The sequence below is a fragment of the Salminus brasiliensis genome, chromosome 13 (genome assembly GCF_030463535.1).
Source record: "Salminus brasiliensis chromosome 13, fSalBra1.hap2, whole genome shotgun sequence".
Lineage (NCBI taxonomy): Eukaryota > Metazoa > Chordata > Actinopteri > Characiformes > Bryconidae > Salminus > Salminus brasiliensis.
Genome location: NC_132890.1, coordinates 20,488,418 through 20,509,395, shown reverse-complemented (window position 1 = coordinate 20,509,395; position 20,978 = coordinate 20,488,418). Strand labels below are relative to the sequence as shown.

At 40.0% G+C, this 20,978-nt stretch overlaps 2 protein-coding genes across 2 annotated transcripts; one reads left to right on the top strand and one right to left on the bottom strand.

The window, feature by feature from the left end:
• The first annotated feature begins 1,187 nt into the window (after nucleotides 1–1,187).
• On the top strand, nucleotides 1,188–4,515 carry LOC140575487 (homeodomain-interacting protein kinase 4-like). Its single transcript, XM_072695837.1, has 3 exons — nucleotides 1,188–1,723; nucleotides 2,546–3,890; nucleotides 4,414–4,515. The coding sequence occupies exons 1-3, from the start codon at nucleotides 1,188–1,190 to the stop codon at nucleotides 4,513–4,515; spliced, it is 1,983 nt and encodes a 660-aa protein (XP_072551938.1).
• Nucleotides 4,516–6,778: 2,263 nt separating this feature from the next.
• Nucleotides 6,779–18,578, bottom strand: pld3 (phospholipase D family member 3). Its single transcript, XM_072695701.1, has 12 exons — nucleotides 18,290–18,578; nucleotides 16,532–16,606; nucleotides 16,293–16,343; nucleotides 15,274–15,431; nucleotides 14,357–14,537; nucleotides 13,769–13,880; nucleotides 13,079–13,206; nucleotides 10,875–11,072; nucleotides 9,646–9,785; nucleotides 8,873–9,035; nucleotides 8,008–8,107; nucleotides 6,779–7,173 (listed from the first exon to the last, which is right to left on the bottom strand). Exons 2-12 carry the CDS (start codon nucleotides 16,556–16,558, stop codon nucleotides 6,956–6,958), a joined length of 1,476 nt encoding a protein of 491 aa, XP_072551802.1. The 5' UTR covers nucleotides 16,559–16,606; nucleotides 18,290–18,578; the 3' UTR covers nucleotides 6,779–6,955.
• Between the last annotated feature and the right edge of the window lie 2,400 nt (nucleotides 18,579–20,978).

Genomic DNA, 20,978 nt, shown 5'->3' with positions numbered 1-20,978 from the left:
CTTCCCCGCCCAAATCCCTCGTCCTACGATGGGATTGGCTAGAACAATCCATCTGATTCGATAGACTGTCTGTCAGTATGAACCGCTAACCAATCCCAATGCAAGATGCAGGCATTACCAGCACAAGAGGGCGGGGCTTGTCGGAATACAGGCGTGGATAAAAAAAAGCCGTATTTTTGCGCCAGTTGTCCCGTTTCCCTGAGCCCTGTACTGGGTTCTGTGTACCTCAGTATTTGACTAAGTTGTCCATCACATCTCAAACATTTTAGATACCAAATGATTCACTGAAAAGAGTCTTGAATGCACGATTCCTTTGCGAATCACACATCACGACTGAGGACCAGCAGGCCTACACATCCAGACCGACACTCACGACACTTTCCCATTTGAATATTAAGCACAATGACATTAAAAGGAACCGCCTCAGGTGCAGAGTATGTCACTAATACACAAAGAGGAAACCTAGCAGCAACATTTAGTCGTAAAGATTTGGTTAGGGTAAAGATTTGGAGATTTACATCTTCAGATTACAACTAGAAAAAAAGTGTTTGTGAGTTCTCACATCTTAAAGCTGTTAACAAGCGGTTGTCAGGTAGTTGTGATGGTGGTTGCTAGGGTGTTATTGTGTGATTGTTGCTAGGTGATAGCAAGGGTGTTGCTCAGTGGCTAAATGGTTTTCAGGTGGTTGCAAGAGTGTTGCTTATTGGTCGTTGCAACAGCATTCCAGGTTGTTGCAGGTGGTTTGTTATTGTTATTGTTATTATTTTCAGAAATTGGTCATCATGACATCATGAATGTTAGGACTTCATTGTAATTTAGGATAATACAAAGTGTTACAGTAAGCAAATAATCAGCAAGACCTGCTCAAATTAACATGGTGCACTTTTGGGTCGCAAATGCCCAATATTCTACACATACAGTATTATAGCAACTAGAATAAGAATCCACAACAAGCTTCCTTCTTGGTTAGCAGTCTCAATGTGTTAATGTGGAATTTGTTGAAAGACAAATTTGTCGATGAATCAATTGAAATATATTTCACAATATTAGAGATAATATGGCTGACCTAAATAGGTAAAGACTGGATGTCCGGGTGGAATGTTCGGTCATTGTCGCGTCGCGTTCCATCAGCGCGTCGTTGTTTACCCACATGTTTATGGTTGAAATGAGGGCGTCCAGATTAGAAGATGGAGGACATTTACTCAGACACTGAGGTGTATCACCCATTGGCAGTGGTGGGCAAGGGCACATTTGGGAAAGTCCTGCAGTGTTGGAGGGGCAGCGATGGAGAACTAGTGGCCCTTAAGGCCATGACCACTGACTGCCACCAGAGAGGCCTAGTCAATAACGAACTGAGGCTCATGGCCGCCCTGGGACAGTCAGATGTGGCCCAGAGTCACATTGTGCGCTTCTTTGAATCCTTTCGAAATTATGCTCAGTATTACCTGGTGTTTGAGATGCTGGAAAAGAACCTTCATGAGTTCCAGCGGGAGAATGGCTTCAGGCCTCTGCCTGTCCGCCACATCCGCACTGTCAGCTGCCAGCTGCTGAGGGCGCTGGCCAAACTCAAAGAAATGGCTATCATCCACGGAGACATCAAACCTGAAAACATCATGATTGTGGACCAGGCAAACTTCCCCTTCAGGGTCAAGCTGATAGATTTTGGCTCAGGCAGCTTTTTCAAAGAAGTACGCTTTGTCAAAGAGCCCTACATCCAGTCCAGGTCTGAGAAACACAACACAAGACGCGGCATGCAATGAATTACAATGCAAATATATGAAATGCAACAGTGAACATATGATAAAGCTTATATACATATATACAGTGGCATGTAAATGTTCTAAATGTATGTAAGTAGAAAAAGAATTGATCTTCAAGTTAAAGATGATTTTATTTATTTTATTCTTTTATACAACATATTATGTTTTATACTATTTTACAGTCAAAAAAGGAAAGAAACACCAAACATGACATTAGGGCACCCCAAGAGATATTATATCTCTCCAGCCCATGATTGCTATTAGGCATTGGGCCAATAGGTTCATGTTTATCTGATCCGGAGTTATTTTCGATTGGAAATACTTCTCTAATGCATACATACAAGCGCATTTGCACATATGTGTCAGCAATAGGTGCAACTTAAAGGAGCTGAATGCATTCAATAGAAGTGGTGTCCACAAACATTTGGACATATAGTGTTGCGGTTTCCTTAGTTCGTAATGTAATAAAGTTAATAGAAAGGGTTAAGGTCTGAAAGACCAAGAAAACTTTCAGGCTTTAAGAGCCATCAGAAGAAATCCTTTCCTGCCTTTCCACCCCAAAATTCAGTGTGAGACGTTTTCTAAGGAACATCTAAACAGATGCATGAAAAGCCTAACGGCTCCTCAGTGAACATTTTTTGCTCCTACTGAAGTGTGTCTCTGTAAAGGATGTGACTTATTTATCCTTCATCAACTATACATGGAGTCTGACCTAGAGTTTATAATATTATGTAGATTATATAAATTAAATTGTACATTATGTTAATATTTTCTCCTCTCCCCAGGTTTTATAGATCTCCAGAGATTCTACTGGGCCTGCCATTCTGTGAGAAGGTGGACATGTGGTCACTGGGCTGTGTGATGGCCGAGCTTTACCTGGGCTGGCCTTTGTACCCAGGTGACTCCGAATTTGAACAGGTGCGTTACATCTGCGAAACCCAGGGCCTGCCCAGCCCACACCTGCTAAACACTGCCACCAAGACCTGTCTATTCTTCAGACTCACAGAGACTGCACACGGTAGGTCGGTCTGGCAGCTGAGGCCTACTGGGCAGAATATTGGGCCAGACGCAAAAGCTTCTCGTACACCTGAACGAAGGAAGTATGTCCTCAAATCTTTGAACCAGTTGTACAGTGTGCATGGTCCAGAGGATGACCAGGCGTTTAGAAAAGCAGGTGCAGTGGCAGAGGCTGCCGACCGCTACTGTATGGTGGAGTTTATCAAACGAGCACTTGCAATCAACTCCCACTCTAGGATAGTTCCCAATGCTGCTCTCAGACACGCATTTATAACCATGACCCACCTTCGCAGCTCAGAAACACAGGGTTACTATGAACTTTCGCTCCAAGAGCTTCAGAAAGCCCTAATTCCTAAAAGGTCATGCCAAGATCACAGCATCAGCACCTGGAACCCAACAGCAGGACCTCAAGCTCCGCCTCCATCCTACAGAGATCAACACGTGAAGGACATTTCATCAAAACTGAGCACTCTAGAAGAAGCTAGCCATCACTGTTCAGAAGGGGATCACCATTGTAACCAGAAGATACACAGCCAGTCATGCTGTGATGGAACCCAATACTCCGACAAGAGACTGCATGACCTTGTAACATGCTCTGATCTGCAGCCAGTAGGAGCTCCATGGCATATCCAAGTAGAAAACATAATGCAGAAGATGGGGCCGCTTAGCATTGCAGATACAGAAGAGCAGGAGCACACTCCAGCGAGCTGGTTTGGAGATATTGCAGCCAAGCCCATTCAGAATGCTGCTACGGTCAATGAGCTCCGAGTCTGCCCACACTCCATCAATGCTGCTCAGACTGAGATAGCCTCCATGCTTACCCTGCTAAACGACACAACACAATCCATCGAGCACCCCCACGTACCTCCATCTTGCTCTGTCCCCGCCAGCAACCTGTTCTACATGCCCCATTCTGGAAGCACTGAAGAATCCGCCTCTACGGCTTCCTCTGGTGTCTCGCAGGAGATGCTCTTCACTCTCCCGCCATCAAACTCTCCTGAGGAACCATGTGACCCTCCACAGTTCTTTACATCTGAAACGCTGCCTAATAACCAGGAGCTTTCATCTGAGGGTCAGCGCACACACCAACTCTGCAGCCACGACAACCTTGAGGTAAGCAAGACATCATGCAGCTGAATTTAGATTAGTGCATTCTAGGCAGAAAGGGTTCCTGGACAATTGATAAGGACAGTAGAGCCCTTTCTGGTGCTACATAGAACACTCAGTGGAAGGCCCTTTTCTTTAGTAAAGTTCATCACATGATTTGGAGAATTTACATGCTAGACTTCACCCTCCCAGCAATGGTTTGTTTTCATGAAATCTCTACAAGCAATGAACTATGAACAGGAGTATTACTATCATTCTAGGATTTTACACAAATATGAGTGGTTAGAGTGAGGCCGTGTGTAGCTCCAGCATGCCATAATGCAGCGTTCCTGCCCGGAGTGGGAATGACAGAGAAGCAATTCTCCCTCCTAAAGGCAGTGTACTATTAACATAATTCTGTCACTGCAGTTGTAGAGTAAAATGCCACATAATGTTGCTTTAAAGCTATGGCCTCTTCGCCCTAGTATGATTATTTTTCCAACAGGAGGTGTGTTCTGAAGCCCATTCCTCTTGTACCCTCGATGTCCAGTGTCCTCCTCCACCGGACAGTCTTGGCTACAACTCCTACCAGAGTGATATCAGACTGAATCAGACACACATAGTTGGACCAGAGACAGAAACAACATGTTAGAGCTTGGCATTTAGTGTAAAACTATATCTCAGGAGCATGTTACCTAATAAAAGCATAATTATTCGCAAAGAATATATAAATCAAGCTTGGTAGTTTGTTGAAGAAGAAAGGTGATGTGTCAACATTCCTGCATATTCCAGTGTTTTTGCGATGAACACTTTCCTGGGGAGTGGGGATTGGTGTGAAACTAGGTGTCTTCCTACAACACAAACATAGCCATTTTATTTACTACCCAAACGCACCAGCAAACCTACACGTGTTTTATATGCAATGTTGATGGCATTGTGTTTTCTTTAGGGACAATGTTCAGCCACGCAACGCCCTGCATATATCCCTTCACCATCAGGCATCAGACAGTATATTCATAACCATCTAGTGTAATGACTTTCTGTGAGGGAGCTTTTAGAGGTTCAGACATCTAGTTCTAGTGTTTGGCCAACCCATAACTATACTTTAGCACAATTAAGGACAAATCCCACAGAACGTGTTCTGATTGGTTTAAACTGATGGAATAGTGTATGGGTATACATGCTTTTGTAGTTTGGAATTTGACAGATCACTTCCATGGATATATTCACAGTGAAATTAAGATGTGCTACTAATCAGTAAACATGTTTAACAAATCTCCATGTGACCAAAAGACTTAATGATAAAGTAGGTAATACAATTATTTTTTTAATCATGTGGTTTGATTTATTTGAAATCCACAGATTTGTTCTCAGAACATCTGCATTAAAGGACATTTCACACCATTTCAGACAGAAATGGATAAATGTATGGAATTTATCAACCTGCTGACATACCACCAGTGTCTACCACAAGACAAAAAAACAAAAAAAAAAAAACTATAACCACCCCCCTCCCACACACACTTCCCTGAGTTTGGTGTGTTGACATGCTGTCGGCTCTGCGTCTGAACAGAGGAGCATTTAGAGATTTGTTTAGAAGCACCCAAGCTGTTTAAAATTAATAACAATAATAATACGTGCAAATGGATCATAATGCTGTCTGTACCTAAAAATGAAGAGGGAAATGAAATAAAGGCATTTCAAAGCTTCCCTGTTTTGATATTTTCAGCTGGTGATGTGCATGAAACCATATTTAGTGTAATAACAGAAAATAATAATAAAAACAAACACTGTCCATTGTGCACAATACCTAGTACCAAGGTTTTAAAATATTCCCTACAACTCCAGCAGTGTCCAGCGAGGACACCTGAGGATTTCACTGAAGCAGTAATTTTATAGTCCATAAAAACTCACCACAAACAAGATATGCTAGTTTAAACCTTTCAGTGGGTTTACTGAAGTGATTATGCTTTGCGCTGGTTTCACAGACAGTGCTTAGCCCCAGATTACACCAATGTTTATCGGCAACTGCTAAAAATAAATAAGCGATACAATCTGAGCTGGGTTTCCCAAAAGCAACCCAGCAAACATGTTTTTTAACTGGTCGAGCGAGCATCACACTGAGCACTCCCTCTCTACCAGTAAAAAGTGTTTTATTCCACTGGCAGATAATATGGCTGGTTTCAAGCATTACTTCTTGAACTACTACGATCTGTTATTTCTTGAATTAATCTAAACACCAGTCAATAGAATAAAATCCTTTTTGTATCCCTTGAAAGAAGTAAAAATAAGTTGGAAATAAGTTAAGACGATTTTGCTAAGATATTTGTGCAGTATAGGGTGAGACTTTTAAAACGGTCATCAAAAGATCCCTGGTGATGCCAAAGCCATCCATCGGTGTCCGAAAGTTCCCAAAGCATAACTTCCCCGTCTCACTGGGAGGGTAGGATGATCCTACTGATGATCATTACTCTGTGTAGGCGATGCTAGACAGTGAAGGCATCGCTTAGACATTACATCACATTAGGACATGTTCCAATTAATTCAAATGAACAAAATGACCAAATGAAAGGCTTGATCTTCCCACATCACTTCTTCTTAATGATTTCCAGGTTTTTGATTAGTTTAGGACTGTGAAACCGGCCCTAAGCACTGTTCTAATTCCCCAGTGTGCGTCAGATACAAGCTGTATTCCTCACTACCTGAGACAAAAAGGCTTTAAATGAGAATAAAACACACAAAATAGAAAAAAAGTGTCCTTAAAGGTAAACTCCAGCATTTTTGAAACCAGTCTATGTCTGCTGCACCTGAGCTGTACACTTAATTAACACAGACCGTTTCCACAACATAATTTCAACATAATTTATAATGCTTTGGTGCCACAAGGGGCGCCAAAGCAACAACCAAGACTGTCCTAATTCAACAATTTATTTAATTAATCATCATGTGTTAGTGGTTACTTGGTAATTAAACCATCTACAGGTGCAGGGGACAGATACATAGTCTCCACAGGTAACATTTTTGGCCTCCAGCACAAGAAAAGGCAGGCACAATTCCTTAATGGCTGACCAGTCACTTAGCACAACTGCAGTCTACAGTGCTCCCTGTTGGCTGTCCAATGTGCTGCATATGTCCTTGAGGTCAGAGTTGTGTTTGAGCTGGGTGCTGTACTGGGAGTCCCAATCCCTCTCAAACACAGCCTGCAGCTGCTGCTGGACCGTTTGATCCACAGATTGGGCTGAAGTCTGATTCACCACCAGTGCAGAACCAGCTGTGTTTACAAAATAGTCTCCAGACCAGTTAGATGTGCCTGCAGAAAGACAAAAATACAGAGGTCAAATTATGTTGGAGATTTATGGTACTCTCTAGTGGCCATCTAAAAGAATGCAACACATTAATGCAAATGCATAAATAATTCACATGCCATCAGTTTACAACAATGCAAGAAAAAAACCTGGCTTTATTTCAAGACTAGAGTTTTTGCAGTTTTTCTTAAAAATACATTACAAATTAGTTTTATAGTGGATAATGAAACAAAAAAACATCCTTGCCATAACCGAATAACATGGCCAATACTGACTAATTCAATGTGGATGCAAACTGATTCATAGCAGCATAGCTACCAAATAGTGCATAGGAATTACTGACTAGGGATACTGAATAATTCACAGCAGTTACTGAATAATTCATAGTATTTACTTCACTAATGCATAGCAGTTCCTAAGTAATTTGTAGTGGATACTAAATAATGAAGTGTAGTTCCTAAATAATTCATAGTGGATACTGTCTAACTTGGTGAAAATACTACTTAATTTAAAGTGGGTACTGAATAATTAATTGTAGACAAATTCATTCATAATACATACTAAATAATTCATAATTAATTGTGGATATTAAATAATTCATAGTAAATACCAAACAACTCATAGTGGATAAAGAGTAATTCAAAGTAATTAACTGTACTAACTAAATAATAATCAAATAATCAATAATAATATAAGACAATAATCAAAAACAACTAAATTCATAGTGGATACTGCCTAATTTAGTGAAAATACTGACTAATTCACAGTGGATACTCGGAATAATCCATAGTGGATTTACAGATTCAGGTAGTCAGTGTTGAGTAAATGTGTGCTCATACCAATGTAGGCCACCTTGTCAGTCACCATGTATTTGTTATGGTTGACTCGGGCATAGGGAATTTGCTTTTCACTTGGGGTTGTGGGAACAATAAAGATTTTCTGTGGAGAAACAAAAACAAAAAGAAAAATCACATGTTAAAAGGAAACAAAACACACCACTCACAAAGTTCAGAGAACTGAGAGTAACAGAAGCCTCAAACAGAAAGAAGGAAAAGCAAAATTGAACTCCACTCTTTTCAATATATACAGACTGATTTTGAACAGCTAAAACAGACCAGATCAGCTGATTTAAGTTTATGTTCATTAAGCAGAATTCAGTTCTTCTATTTTCATAGGCATCAGCTCAGTTTACCGCACCTTTAAATCACCTGCTCAATCCTGAACATTAGAAAAGTGGCGTTCAGTCTGCTACAGTAAAACTGATTACATTGAGTGCATTTTGTGTGTGGGTATGGAAATATGATGGAAAGGGCTGTAAACATAGATGACCTATAATAATATCATATAATAATTATATAATAATTGGCCTAACTTAACAATACAAATCTAACAGACCACGCTGTTAAAATGCAGTTTCTGCACCTTTAAAAGAAAGAAAAAAAAAAATCAGAGAGAAATCAGTGCAGATGTTTCATAGATGATGGGCTCTTGAAGGGGTTAGGTTTAGGATTAAGGTTAGGATTTAGGTTGAAGGTAAGGTCAGATATAATTGAATCTGTTACATTCCATTTAATTTAAACAGATTCATTTAAGCAAGTATAGATCATCTCTAGAAAAACTGCATAAAATCTGCATAAAATAAACAAAACTATGCTAAGCAATGATTTTTCAGCTAAACTTAATAACCATGACCATCTTACTCACCACCTGGATGTCCAGTTTTTTGTCATGCTGTAAGGAGGCCAGTGAGCGGAGGAACGGAAACATGATCGGAGAGGAGCTGCTCCAACAGCTGATCAACAAACGCACCTGAACCCTCCTCTCAAACGCCACACGCCTCAGCTGAGTGTCTATATCGGCCCAGTACCTGCAGCACACACACACACACACACACACACACACACACACACACACACACACACACACACACACACACACACAATCATCATCATCATCATCATCATTCTCTTTAAAATTAAATGGAGAATAAATGACTGTTGCTTTAAGTGTTTGCTTGGGATACGTAGGTATATAAGTGTATGTTAACTGTTTCCACAAAAATGTAAAAACTAATAAAATGGTAAATATTCCACTTTATCCAACATTGTTTTGTGTTTCATTCAATATTCCATTAATTATGTAAACAAAATATGTTCAAATTCTTTTTTATATTACACCAAATAATAGCCCATACAGCATATATTTACAGTGGAATGTAAATGTTTGGGCACTCCAATTCAATGTATCGATTACTGTCAATAGTCAAGTAAGTGAAAGATGAACTGATGTCCAAAAGGCATGTTTCACCTCCTTAGTTCATCTTCTACTTATAGTAACTCACAGTAACAAATATTCTCATATGGCTGCTGTATAGAGTGCACACCACTCTATACAAAGACCGCTCAGCCCATCACTGAACAAATGCAGAAGTATTAGTCGCTTATAGTATTTTCCACAAAGCTGAGGGTAACAGAGACCTTTTAGGAGTGGAGAACTCCATGGTGGGCAGGTAGTTCATCACAGCGATGTAGACGAACTGCTGGGCATCGTCAATCACACTCAGAATGGACTGCAGGTCCTCAGTCCTGCCCTCCGCACACAGAGAAGGGGGGGAACTCTGGGGGGGAATCATTAAACGTCTGAGTAACTGAAAATGAAAATAATTCTAGATAGATAGATAGATAGATAGAGATAGATAGATAGATCACTTTATTTATCCCACGGGGAAAGTCAGTTTTTACAGCAGCAAAATCAAACAAGAGAGCAGCATAAAAAAAGCACTTAAAATAGTAGTAAGAAGTGGCAAATAGGAAACAGTAAACTTGACTATAAATACAGCTATATTAATAAATACAGCTATAATATACATAATATAGCCCAATTATATAAATAAGAAGTACTAGAAAAGCATTTATTAAAGCATAATAAAAGTGAAAGCATTTAAAGCATATTTATCAGACATAAAACCCATGAGCAGTAAAAGTGATGAGGGTACAGTAACATTGTCCGACCAAGAGAGCAGACACAGACACTACCTTTTGAGCTCAGTAAGCTTTAAAAGCTCATGAAGACAGAAATCTGAACAATAGAAAATGAAACCAACTCCAGAGCTTCTGTACAGCAACAAACAATACCCATTATTTCAAGACAACAAAACAATGGCACTGCAACCACTCAGCTACCGTCATGATTTTGGTGAAGATCACAAGGGGAAAAAACAAAACAAAACAAAATAAAAACACAAAAAACACCTTCTGTTTTTAGGCTTTATTACATCTTTGACCAAGATAAATGTAGGTGGTGCGCAATGTGGGCAATATGGTAAAAGTATATCACAATCCACAATATTTATTCTATTTTTACACACAGACAAAATGCAGTAGTGGCTACGGCTATCCAAATACCATCCCATACTTAGTACAGTGATCAGTATACAGAATTTGCCACCCTTTAACCAATTAAACTGCACTAATTACACTGTCAGTAATGAAACGTGGAGCTGGTCAGTGATCTTTAATCACTGATAATATCCTTGATATGTTAAATAAAGTATATTGTGAATCATGATATATAATTTTTTTTTGGCCATTTTAATCAGAGTATGGTTTCTAGCTCTGCTGAACGCAAGGCTGATTGACTCCTCCATGTTTCATGCAACTGAAAAACCAGGTTGCAAGGTTAATATTCCAGAAAACTGAAATCTTACCGACAGGTAGACGCTGGAATCCGTGCCATTGAGTGACAGCTGCATGGGTGTGTCCTTGTTGTAGGCTGTAGCGTATTGGCTGGGCCAGGGAGTAGGGATTGTCTTACTCTGACCCAGGTACCAATAAGCTTCAAAGATTTTGCCCAGGTCATTGGCAAGGCAGCTGCAGTCGTACACCACCGCACCCAGCTCCTTCACCTGAGGAGTGATCACACAACTTTTTACAGCCATAAACCAAAACCTTAATATTACTTTTAATGTAAAGTACTTTTCCTAACTTAGCTCAACATGACAAAAGAGTCTGAACAGGACTATGCAGTACTTACACAAATAACTTTGTAAACTGTGTAAATACACTATATGGGCAAAAATATTGGAACACACCAATATTCATCTTAATCACTGAATTTCGATATTTCATTTAGCCCCATTGCCATTGGTGTATAAAATCAAGCACGCAATCATGCAGTAATATGCATGTAACAGGGTGGAATGGGAAAGAATGGGTACTCCATGCCACGGTTGCAACAAGTCAGTTGGTGACATTACTTCCCTTCTGCATATTCCACCATCAACTGTGAGTGGTATTATTGAAAAGTGGAAGCCTTTTGGGAACCACAGCAACTGAGCCATGAAGCGGCAGACCAAGATACAGAGCTGGGTCGCAGAGTGCTGAAGCACGCTCTGCTGACTCAACAACTCTGTTAGCGCTGCAAAGGGGAAGGGGTAACTCTACATTAATGTCTATGGATTTATAATAAAATATCATGAAAGCTCCTGAAGTTGTAACGTGTAGGTGTCCTGATGGAAGTGTCTGGACACAACCATGCCTATACACCGATCTTCATTCAATGTTTTACCAATTTATATAATTTTTATTCTAACTTCTTACTTAACAATTAGAGAAATAAATGTGATTTCATATGCACTCTCTTTAGCACAGTCACAAAGACAAGGACACAAGGCCTTGGAGGTTGTTTTCCAGGAGACTGAGAAGTTCTGCTGAAGGATGTTATCAAGACGCTCAAAGAACAAAAAGTTTTACTGATAGATGCTATCCTATAGTGCTGTTTCATCATTAGTATTGAAAGTTTTTTCATTTTTAATGCCCAGTCATACCTTCCTTACTATAACAAATGAGAAGCCATGACTTTGATTTATATACAATTTACATAAAGGTAAATATTTTATTAAATCCTTTTTTATTTCTGTAATGCTGAAACAGTTTTTAACAGTCATTATACATTCATTCACACAGTTTCAAGGTCTATCTTAGTCACACTGTGGTAAATTACCCAACAGGTTTTAGTAGCAGAGAATGGTTGCCAAAGCCTGATGTTGCACTGGGCCTGGTTAATCGGACATGTGATTTGGGGACCTTGACGCTCTAATGCCCAACTGATGTTTGAGGTCATTTTAGTTTCATATTAGCAACAGTAGCTGGCACTAGGGGGTTAACAAAAACAGAAGAACAGTCATTCATCAGGACTGGACATAGACATAGTTTTAAGGTTCATCTTAGTCATGTTGTGGTAAATTACTCAAGAGTCCCAATACTTATGTCCATATAGTGCATTAATGCACTTGTACATGTCATTAGTTCAACTAGATTGCTAAAATTTGACAAACGTCGATCAGCACATGTGCTGTGGATATTACCAGAGAGCAAGTGCTGAAAGGCAGACCCACATACACCATCTCCAAATGTTTGCAGACACACCTTTTAACTAATGCATTCAGCTACTTTAAGTTGCACCCATTGCACACACACACGTGTAAATGCACAGCTTGTCTCGTATAGAGAAGTACTGTCAAAGACATTGAACTCAGGACATGTGGGGCAGGTAAACATTACCTTATTGTAACCATGCCTAATGCCAGATGTGGGGTAGAGGGGTACCAACAAAAGCATTTTTAATATCTTTGATTTTGTAAGGAGCAATGAATGAGCAGGTGTCTCAATATTTTTGTCAATATAGTATAGCAACAGTAACTAACGGTGGAAGCAAATCTGGGTTGGCAAATCTGATTTTTCAACAAACTAGCATTTTAATAAGGAGGGGTTTCTGCGGTGCAGCCCTGGGATACTGCACAGGTACAATCATGAGTCTGAGCTAAATGAGTCACAAAAAAACCCCGGAGACAAATGATAAAAAGATTGTAAGCAGTGAACAGTGTCTGATACTGTAATAAAATATGATCACCTGTGTCAACGACCTCCAGTCCATGTTAGCACTGCCGATGTAAATATGCTTCTTATCCACCACCCAGAATTTAGTGTGCAGCACTCCAGAGGTTAAATCCCGCATGTTCACCATCCTCACATCAGCACCTGTAGAACACAGAATTTAAAGCAGCGGTGTACCGAAAAATCTAATATTCTCTCTGCATGTTTATTTACACAGAGGGCTCTAAGGGGAGAGAGGGTGGAGGTGTATTTTTGGACCAGACAATGAAGAAAACTTCATTAAAAGTGCAGGTGAGGGGAGGCGTTAGCAAAACATTCACAATTACAAAACCCCTTAAGGCAATAGTGCAGCAGATCAAGGGCACTTTAAAATCAAGTCTTGCAGAGATTACCCAGCATATGTTTTTGAGATGTTTTTTTGCCCTGCGGTAAGTACCATGCTAATTAGTGGGGTATAAGCATTCATTGCTTGTTAGCTGCATTAGGCTTGTAACTCAAGTTTCAAACTAAAGAAACACCAAACATGACCTGGCAGATCGACTACATTTGAGAGAGAATTAAACTGAGGCAATTTTTATTTTTCTACGACTATCACTTAGAAGAACTATCAACAGAAGCTGCTATACTAAAGTCAACTAAATCTGTCCTGAAACACCACCATTTCAGCATTCATTCAGTGAAAATGGAGCATTCAAGTGTTTATTACCGGAGTCCATTAGCAGCTGAAGATCCTGCGATCGCTTGTCTTGCTTGTTCACAGCAATTCGCACTGCTATCTTCCCAGAGAGCTGACTGAGCTCTTGAAGAATCTTCTCGCCCTGTGGAAAGAAAAATACACTAATCAGACCTATTCCTCTAATGTCATGAGAACCAGCTTACTTACATTTCTCCATCTATTCAGCCCACCACAGTTTAGCCCACTCATAGTAACTCATAGTGCAGTTCTCAGGGTGGGAATAACTCCAACTACTTTTTGAATGAGGCACAATCAGTTGGAGCAGAGCTCATTTACATAGATCAGTCTTCAAGGCACAGTAACAGAAACAGTCTGTCTAATTATAGAATAAGGAAAGAATAAGGAAAGGTGCACTGTACAATTTGTTTATGCAAGAGATGCTGTTTACAAAACCAGACTAGTCTACCTCAGCACACACTCCTGAACCCCCCGTCTTACTCTTCATTTCCACGCACAGCACTATACAGTTAATATAGTAACTTAATTTGGACCTTAATCACCCAGAATTCATGCACGTATATGATCATGGTCCATAATTGTATGCACACATCCTCTCACCTGATTGGCTGTGGGCTCGTGTGTGCCCGTGTCTTTATTGGTCAGAGTCCAGTAGAAGGAGGCGATGTCCAGGCTGCTCTGAGCCCCTGAGATTAGGTTCATCCAGGTCTGATAGATGGAGGGGTGCGTGACTGAGGAATTAAACTCCAACCCGACTGGAATACTCTCCACCAAAACTATTCTGTAAAAAATCAGAGGCACATTCATGAAAACATTAAGCTGCACAATGCAGCCGCAAAAGCAGAAACAGTGTGTTTTGAAACTCCAGCTGAGACACAGAGAAGTCTGGTTTAAACAGCTGAGAGGATTTTGTGCTACACCTGTTCATCAACTAGGAATTTTTGTAAATTTTCACCCATTTTTCTAAATTCTTGCATAAATCGCATGTTTGAGATGAAATTGGTGGAATGAAAAAAAGTGCTTCATTGTGGAGAAACTGACCGACTCAGTGAATGGAATCAGGCGTTGGTTGCCATGACTACAACACAACATATGGACATTTTATTTACTATCCAAACCCACCGGTGAACCTGCATGTGTCTTCTGAGTTTTATAAAAATGTTAATAAAATAGCAGCAAATCTGAAAAAAAGACATCTTCATGGGGGACGTTGGGAATTTTAAAAACATGTTTTAGAACCAAAATCTTCTCAAATCCCTGGCAAAACAGTGTATCAGACATCAGGCAGTGTAGTCGTAACCATTTGGTGTAATGCCTTTCTGTGAGGGAGCTTCAGATGTCTGGTGTTATTCACCACCACTGTGAACGATTCTGACTGGGTTAGTTTCTCTACAACAGAGCGATGCACACCAAACCCACACTAATGACATTTTTAATTCAATAATCATCCATTTAATTAGGGCTGAAATAAAACTGTTGAGAGCCCCTGATATGATGTAAACATGGCCCATTCTCACCTGCAGGGGTCAGTACAGGTGTCTCTGATGGGAATGTGCACCTGCAGGCCAGATGGGCTGGACGAGGAGGTCACCGTGGGAACTAGGAGAGTTTGCAGGACAAACAGCACCAACAGCACCGTGGTGAGACAGGTAACGATCAGCAAACACCTGTAATACTACACAGACACAGAACGACACATGCACACACACAACATAAAGAAGAATAAGATCTTAAACTAATACACACAGATCATCCCTTGAAAAAAAAAAAATTATTTTGTATAGGGATGTCCCGATTTTTAATGGGTCGTGTACTGGCTTTTAAAGCCCAATGCACATCTGATCCTTGCTTTTGTTGTAGCGAAATGCTCTCTGGCATCCTCTAGTTTTTAACAGACTGATTTCAGCTGCTGCCTGCTGCAGTGAGGAACTTGAAAACTACTCTACTCTACCCCGCCTTATCTACTATTCATTTGTGACTTTATTACAGTGAACAAAACAAAAGAAAGAGCTAAAAACGTTTTAGCCAAAACAAAGCTGAAGTTATCTTACTCAAACGTTTTATTCCACATTAAATGATACAGCAGTTCTGGTCTGCTGTTGAAACGTACACAATAACTGATTTAATGTGGAATGGAGGGTTATAAGCCAACTTTAGTCTTGTTTTGGCAACTAAAGGGTAATGTCACTGCATCTATCAGTAAAAAACAAAGCTCTTTTTTGATGTTTAAGAAAAAGAAAAATTCCTCACTGCAGCAGGTGGCACGGTGGAACAGAAAGGATGGGTACTTCAACTGAGATCAGCTCAGAGCCAACGGTACACAAACAGCACACACAACAGCAGTCTGTTGGTTATTATGTCAGAAAAGGGGTGATTTAAGTCACTCTTCTGTCTTTCCTGTCTATTTTCTACCATTTTTGCCATTTTACACACAGGCTAGAAAAGCTAGAAAAGTGTGACTATCCTAACAAGTAATGGATGGCATGCATATTACACCATGGTATTGCATGGTATAGCATATGTTTTATTTTTGTACCTTCTGAGGTTTCAGGTGTGCCTCCAACTTACTCCGCTCCACGTCAGCCACCTGGAAAGAAAATAAATCACATGAATAAAAATGCTCAGAAATGTATGCATTACATAAATAATATATTAATGTATTTTTAGGTTTTCTAGGTTTAAGATAACTTAACATTCTGTAAAACAGATATTTATATTTATTACTTTTAATAATAGTAAAATTAAGACATGACTAAATCATGTTTGAAATAGTACCTTTTCATACGGAATCTCAGACTTCATATTTGTGGGGTTGGTCAGAATAACTGGAGAAGAAAGCCAAATCTGGTCCTACATGAAAACACAAATAATGGAGTCAAGTGTGGAGTCACTTTCTTATTACATACAGTAACAAACAATAACAGTAAGCAGTATAAACTCAGTCAGATCGAATGTAATCTCAGAAAAATAAGCTATTAAATGATAAATATAATAATGTACAGTATGCTTCTTAACAATATTGGATATCAGCATCAGCGCACCTGTACCCCAAACCTCTGAAGAGCTGTTTGTGTGTGTGTGTGTGTTGGGAACTATTGTCTATCCTGAATACTGTGTGTGTGTGTGTGTCTATAGTCTGAGGGTCAGCTGATGAAGCAGAAATCGCTGTCCGTCAGCGATACAGAAACAAAAGCAGCAGAAAGAGGAAGAGACGTTACAGCCATAAGGAGAAAATAAAGGAAGCAAAGGCCGTTGAGTCAGGAAAATGTCCTGCTTTCAGGTTTCCTCACAGTAACGTGACACACTCTCTCTCATACACATGCTTGTGCGCGCGTGCACACACACACCTGACTGATCAGCTCCATCTAAACCAAACAACAAACACGGGATTACTGAACTACATTAGATTAACTGCACTGAGAAGCTTCACTCACATCAACGCTGTTCAAATAAACACAAACAAAAACATACATCAACACTTGTACGTCTCATATCAGAAACAAGAACACTCCAATACAACTTCATGCTGGATATTAAATGTTATGAAAGCCCAGCTTAGTTTACTTTGACAGACTGTGTTAAAGTGAAATGTGTGTGAAATTGAGATTAAACGCAACACAAACCCAGACTTATGCATGAAAACCACAGGCTGAGCTGAGACAGCCTCTCTGATGCCCTTTATTATTATTATTATTATTATTATGTACTGTACATGACTGTTTACCAGTCAATCAGTCAGTCAGTCTTCCAGACATAATGACCACCTCCACGATACATCTACAGATATAAACATCGACATCATGGGATATCAGCATGGGCACACAGTTCCCATATCGGCGGGATTCTAATTTAAAGTACGGCTCGGCGATGTGGTAATATTATCGGTGTACTGACTTCTATAACGCTAAACCCCAAAACGACCAGACGAAGAGAAAGATTAAGAAGGAACGTAACTGCAACCCTGAGAAACTCGCATTACTTTGAAAGTACCTGCTATAAATGATTATCTAAACGCATACAGCTCTTAACGTTAAGACTCGCAAATTTAATCGCGAGACGCTATACAGTCAAAACAACTGAGTTCATCAGGTCACGTGGGTGGGGGAGTCCTATAGCATGAAGGCCTGACCAATACCTCTCGAATCTATAATGAATTTCCAACTAATTTACCCTCAAATACATCAGACGACACGTGGCTCGAGTGTAGTCTTGGACTAAACTTCAGCAGCATTGTTGATTCAGCTCTGGAAGCTAATTTTAGTCCACTTTAAAACTTAATCAGGGTTTGGGACAGCAGTCGACAGTCTAACACCACTCAATTACACGCCAAAACCAACAGCAGTTAGTTCAAGAGCCCGTTTAGGCTTATTTTCTTCACTTGAATAGCATATTCAGCAGATTACCCTTTTCAAACGTGAGAGATGTTAATGCCCCAACTCTGTCCCAGTTCAGAAACACACACACAGCCTGCCTGCGGTGAAGGAAATACAGTGTACATTCCTGCAGAGAACATAAGAGACATTCAGCGCTTACCTGTCCTCACACACCCCGCAGTCCGGCTTGTCTGAGGAACAGTCTCTGTGAGGAGCTAGAGAAAAAAAACAGACCTACACTAGAACCTGAAAGCGAAATATAGATAATAAACAAAAGCCCTTTCGGCCAGCCCGCTGCAGCAGCCCGTCCGCTCTCCTCTACACCCGCACAGCGCGACACGTGACCAAACTATAAAAGGCCCACCAATGGGGAGCAGAAGAGCCGAGTGACGTCAGGCAGGTTCGCTGAATTTCAGTGAATGTTTTAATAATCAACCAAATTTCTTTTGTTTTTCTATAATATTATTATTAGTAATAATAATAATAATAATAAGAAGAAGAATAAGAATAATAAGAATAATAACAATAATAATAATAATAATAATAATAATAATAATAATAATGCGTTCTTATATTTTGAAGGAACACTGAATTAACTGTAATAAGCATGGCTGTGTATTTCTGTTACTGTTCTTTGTCGTTTTAGCGTTTTATACTGCTTTCCAAAAGTATTTGTTATTTCTAGATTATTCTTTTACTTATTTACACTTAGTTTTAACTAACTTCAACAAAATGCAGTTAGCATCTACCAGCAGTGCACATAGTAGCATTGTAACAAAAACCATAGAATAGAACACAAGAAAAGAAATCATGAATACAAGAAATATGAAGGACATTATATACGTTATACAATACGTATACAATTACATAGAGTGCAGAATATTATTATACATAACAAATATATTCAGTGTACAGTACTGTGTATTGTGTATTGATGAATTCTGGGACAGGTTATACACTTTTAGCATAATACAACCATATATATGTCTCCATTACTATATAATTATAAAATATATTTTAATATCAATACACACAAAATGTGCAGACCAGAAAGTGTAACAGGCAGGATTATTAAATAAATAAATTAAATAAGATTGTAGTGGGAAGAGGGATAGTACAAATAGAATGTGCATTCTATGTTATGGTGGAGGACCAGCCAGAAAGCAACAGGTTGGTGTGGTACTCTTGCAGCTACTTTAAATAAATAATGACATGTGCAAAAAAAAAGTGGTGTGGTTGGTGTGGCGCAACAGATAACACCACTACCTGCCACTGAGCACCACGTGGGAGACTGGGGTTCGATTCCACGTGGGACGTGGGAGACTGGGGTTCGATTCCCAGTCTGGGTGACTATGCTGCGCTACACCAATAAGAGTCCTTGGGCAAGACTCCTAACACTACATTGGCCCTCCTCTGTAATACGAGTTACCTTGTAAGTCGCTCTGGATAAGAGCGTCTGCTAAATGCCATAAATGTAAATGTAAAAATGCAATGTGCAACTATGTGCAAAATATGTGCAAAAGAGTCATGTGACGCAGTGAGGTAATATTTAGTGCAAAATGCTTTAACATTGTCTGGGATTCACATCTTGGGTAAATGAATGTGTGTGTGTGAATGGAGTCCATCCATTCAGTCTCTGGAGTTGAGAAGTCGAATGGCTTGTGGGAAAAATCTGTGGCTGGACTGGATGCTGCGGTAGCTTCTTCCCGATGGCAGGAGGGAGAACAGTTTGTGTGAAGGGTGGGTGGGGTTTTCCACAATGCTGGTTGCAAGAGGGTCTTGCATCAGAGACGGTGCAGTTCCCAAACCAGGCAGTGATGCAGGTGCTCAGGATGCTCTCCATGGTGCCCCTGTATATGGTGAGGATCGGTGGAGGGAGACGGCCCTTTTTAACTTCTGGAGGAAGTAGATGCTGCTGGGCTTTCTTGGCTGTAGAGCTGGTGTTCAGGGTCCAGGTGAGGTTCTCTGCTAAGTGGACACCAAGGTGGGAGAGAAAGAGATGAAGGGTAGTGGTGATGGCATCATCCATGGAGCGGTTGGGACGATATGCAAATTGCAGTGGGTCCAGTGAAGGGGGCAGTGTCTTGATGTTTCTCACGACTAGCCTTTTGAAGTACTTCATTATGATGGGAATGAGTGCAACGGGACGGTAGTCATTGAGGCAGGACACTGTGGACTTCTTTGGCACCGAAACAATAGTGGTGGTCTTGAGGCACGTTGGGACAGTGGAGCTGCTCAGGGAGAGGGAATCTTTTAAATGATGTACCCACATAATAATGCACACATGTAAACTAGGACAGCCAATGATAGGTACAGCGCTTTTACTTAGTTTGGACTATCATAGTCTGCAATTCTGTGGAAGTAAATATTCGCATTTGGTATGTTAACAGGACAAATACAGTTTAAAACCTTTTTTTTTTTTAGATTTAAAGAAAAAAAAGTAAATAGCAACAGGGGCATTTCACTTATTTTCCAGCAAAGGGCGCCAAAACTTCACATTCACTCTCCATGGCTTGCTGCTGCTGCTACACTGAGCTCTACTGCCCTCTACTGTTTATAAGAGTGTAAAAGACAATAGCTAAAAGTGCAGAGAAGTTTTGGGCAAAGGTTTGGGCACCCCTGGTCAAAGTATCTATTATATATATATACTAAGTGTACTAAGTGTGTAGAGGATGCATTGATTTCCAAAAGGTAAAAAGTTAAAGGCAAAACCTTTCTTCCATCCTTAATATTTTAAGCAAGATTAATGTTTTTATTTGCATTTTTACAGTTTTCCATTTTTTATTTCCATTTTTACAATAACAAAAAATGGAAAGGGCCTAAAGCTTCCCCAACACTTTGGCTGTGAA

Coding starts and splice junctions, on each gene's coding strand:
- LOC140575487 (XM_072695837.1), top strand. CDS start 1,188: ATGGAGGACATTTACTCAGACACTGAGGTGTATCACCCATTGGCAGTG. Junction 1,724..2,545: donor GAGCCCTACATCCAGTCCAG/GTCTGAGAAACA, acceptor TCCTCTCCCCAG/GTTTTATAGATCTCCAGAGA. Junction 3,891..4,413: donor GCAGCCACGACAACCTTGAG/GTAAGCAAGACA, acceptor CTCGATGTCCAG/TGTCCTCCTCCACCGGACAG.
- pld3 (XM_072695701.1), bottom strand. CDS start 16,558: ATGAAGTCTGAGATTCCGTATGAAAAG. Junction 14,538..15,273: donor ACCTGTACTGACCCCTGCAG/GTGAGAATGGGC, acceptor GATTTTTTACAG/AATAGTTTTGGTGGAGAGTA. Junction 9,786..10,874: donor ATTCCAGCGTCTACCTGTCG/GTAAGATTTCAG, acceptor ATTCCCCCCCAG/AGTTCCCCCCCTTCTCTGTG.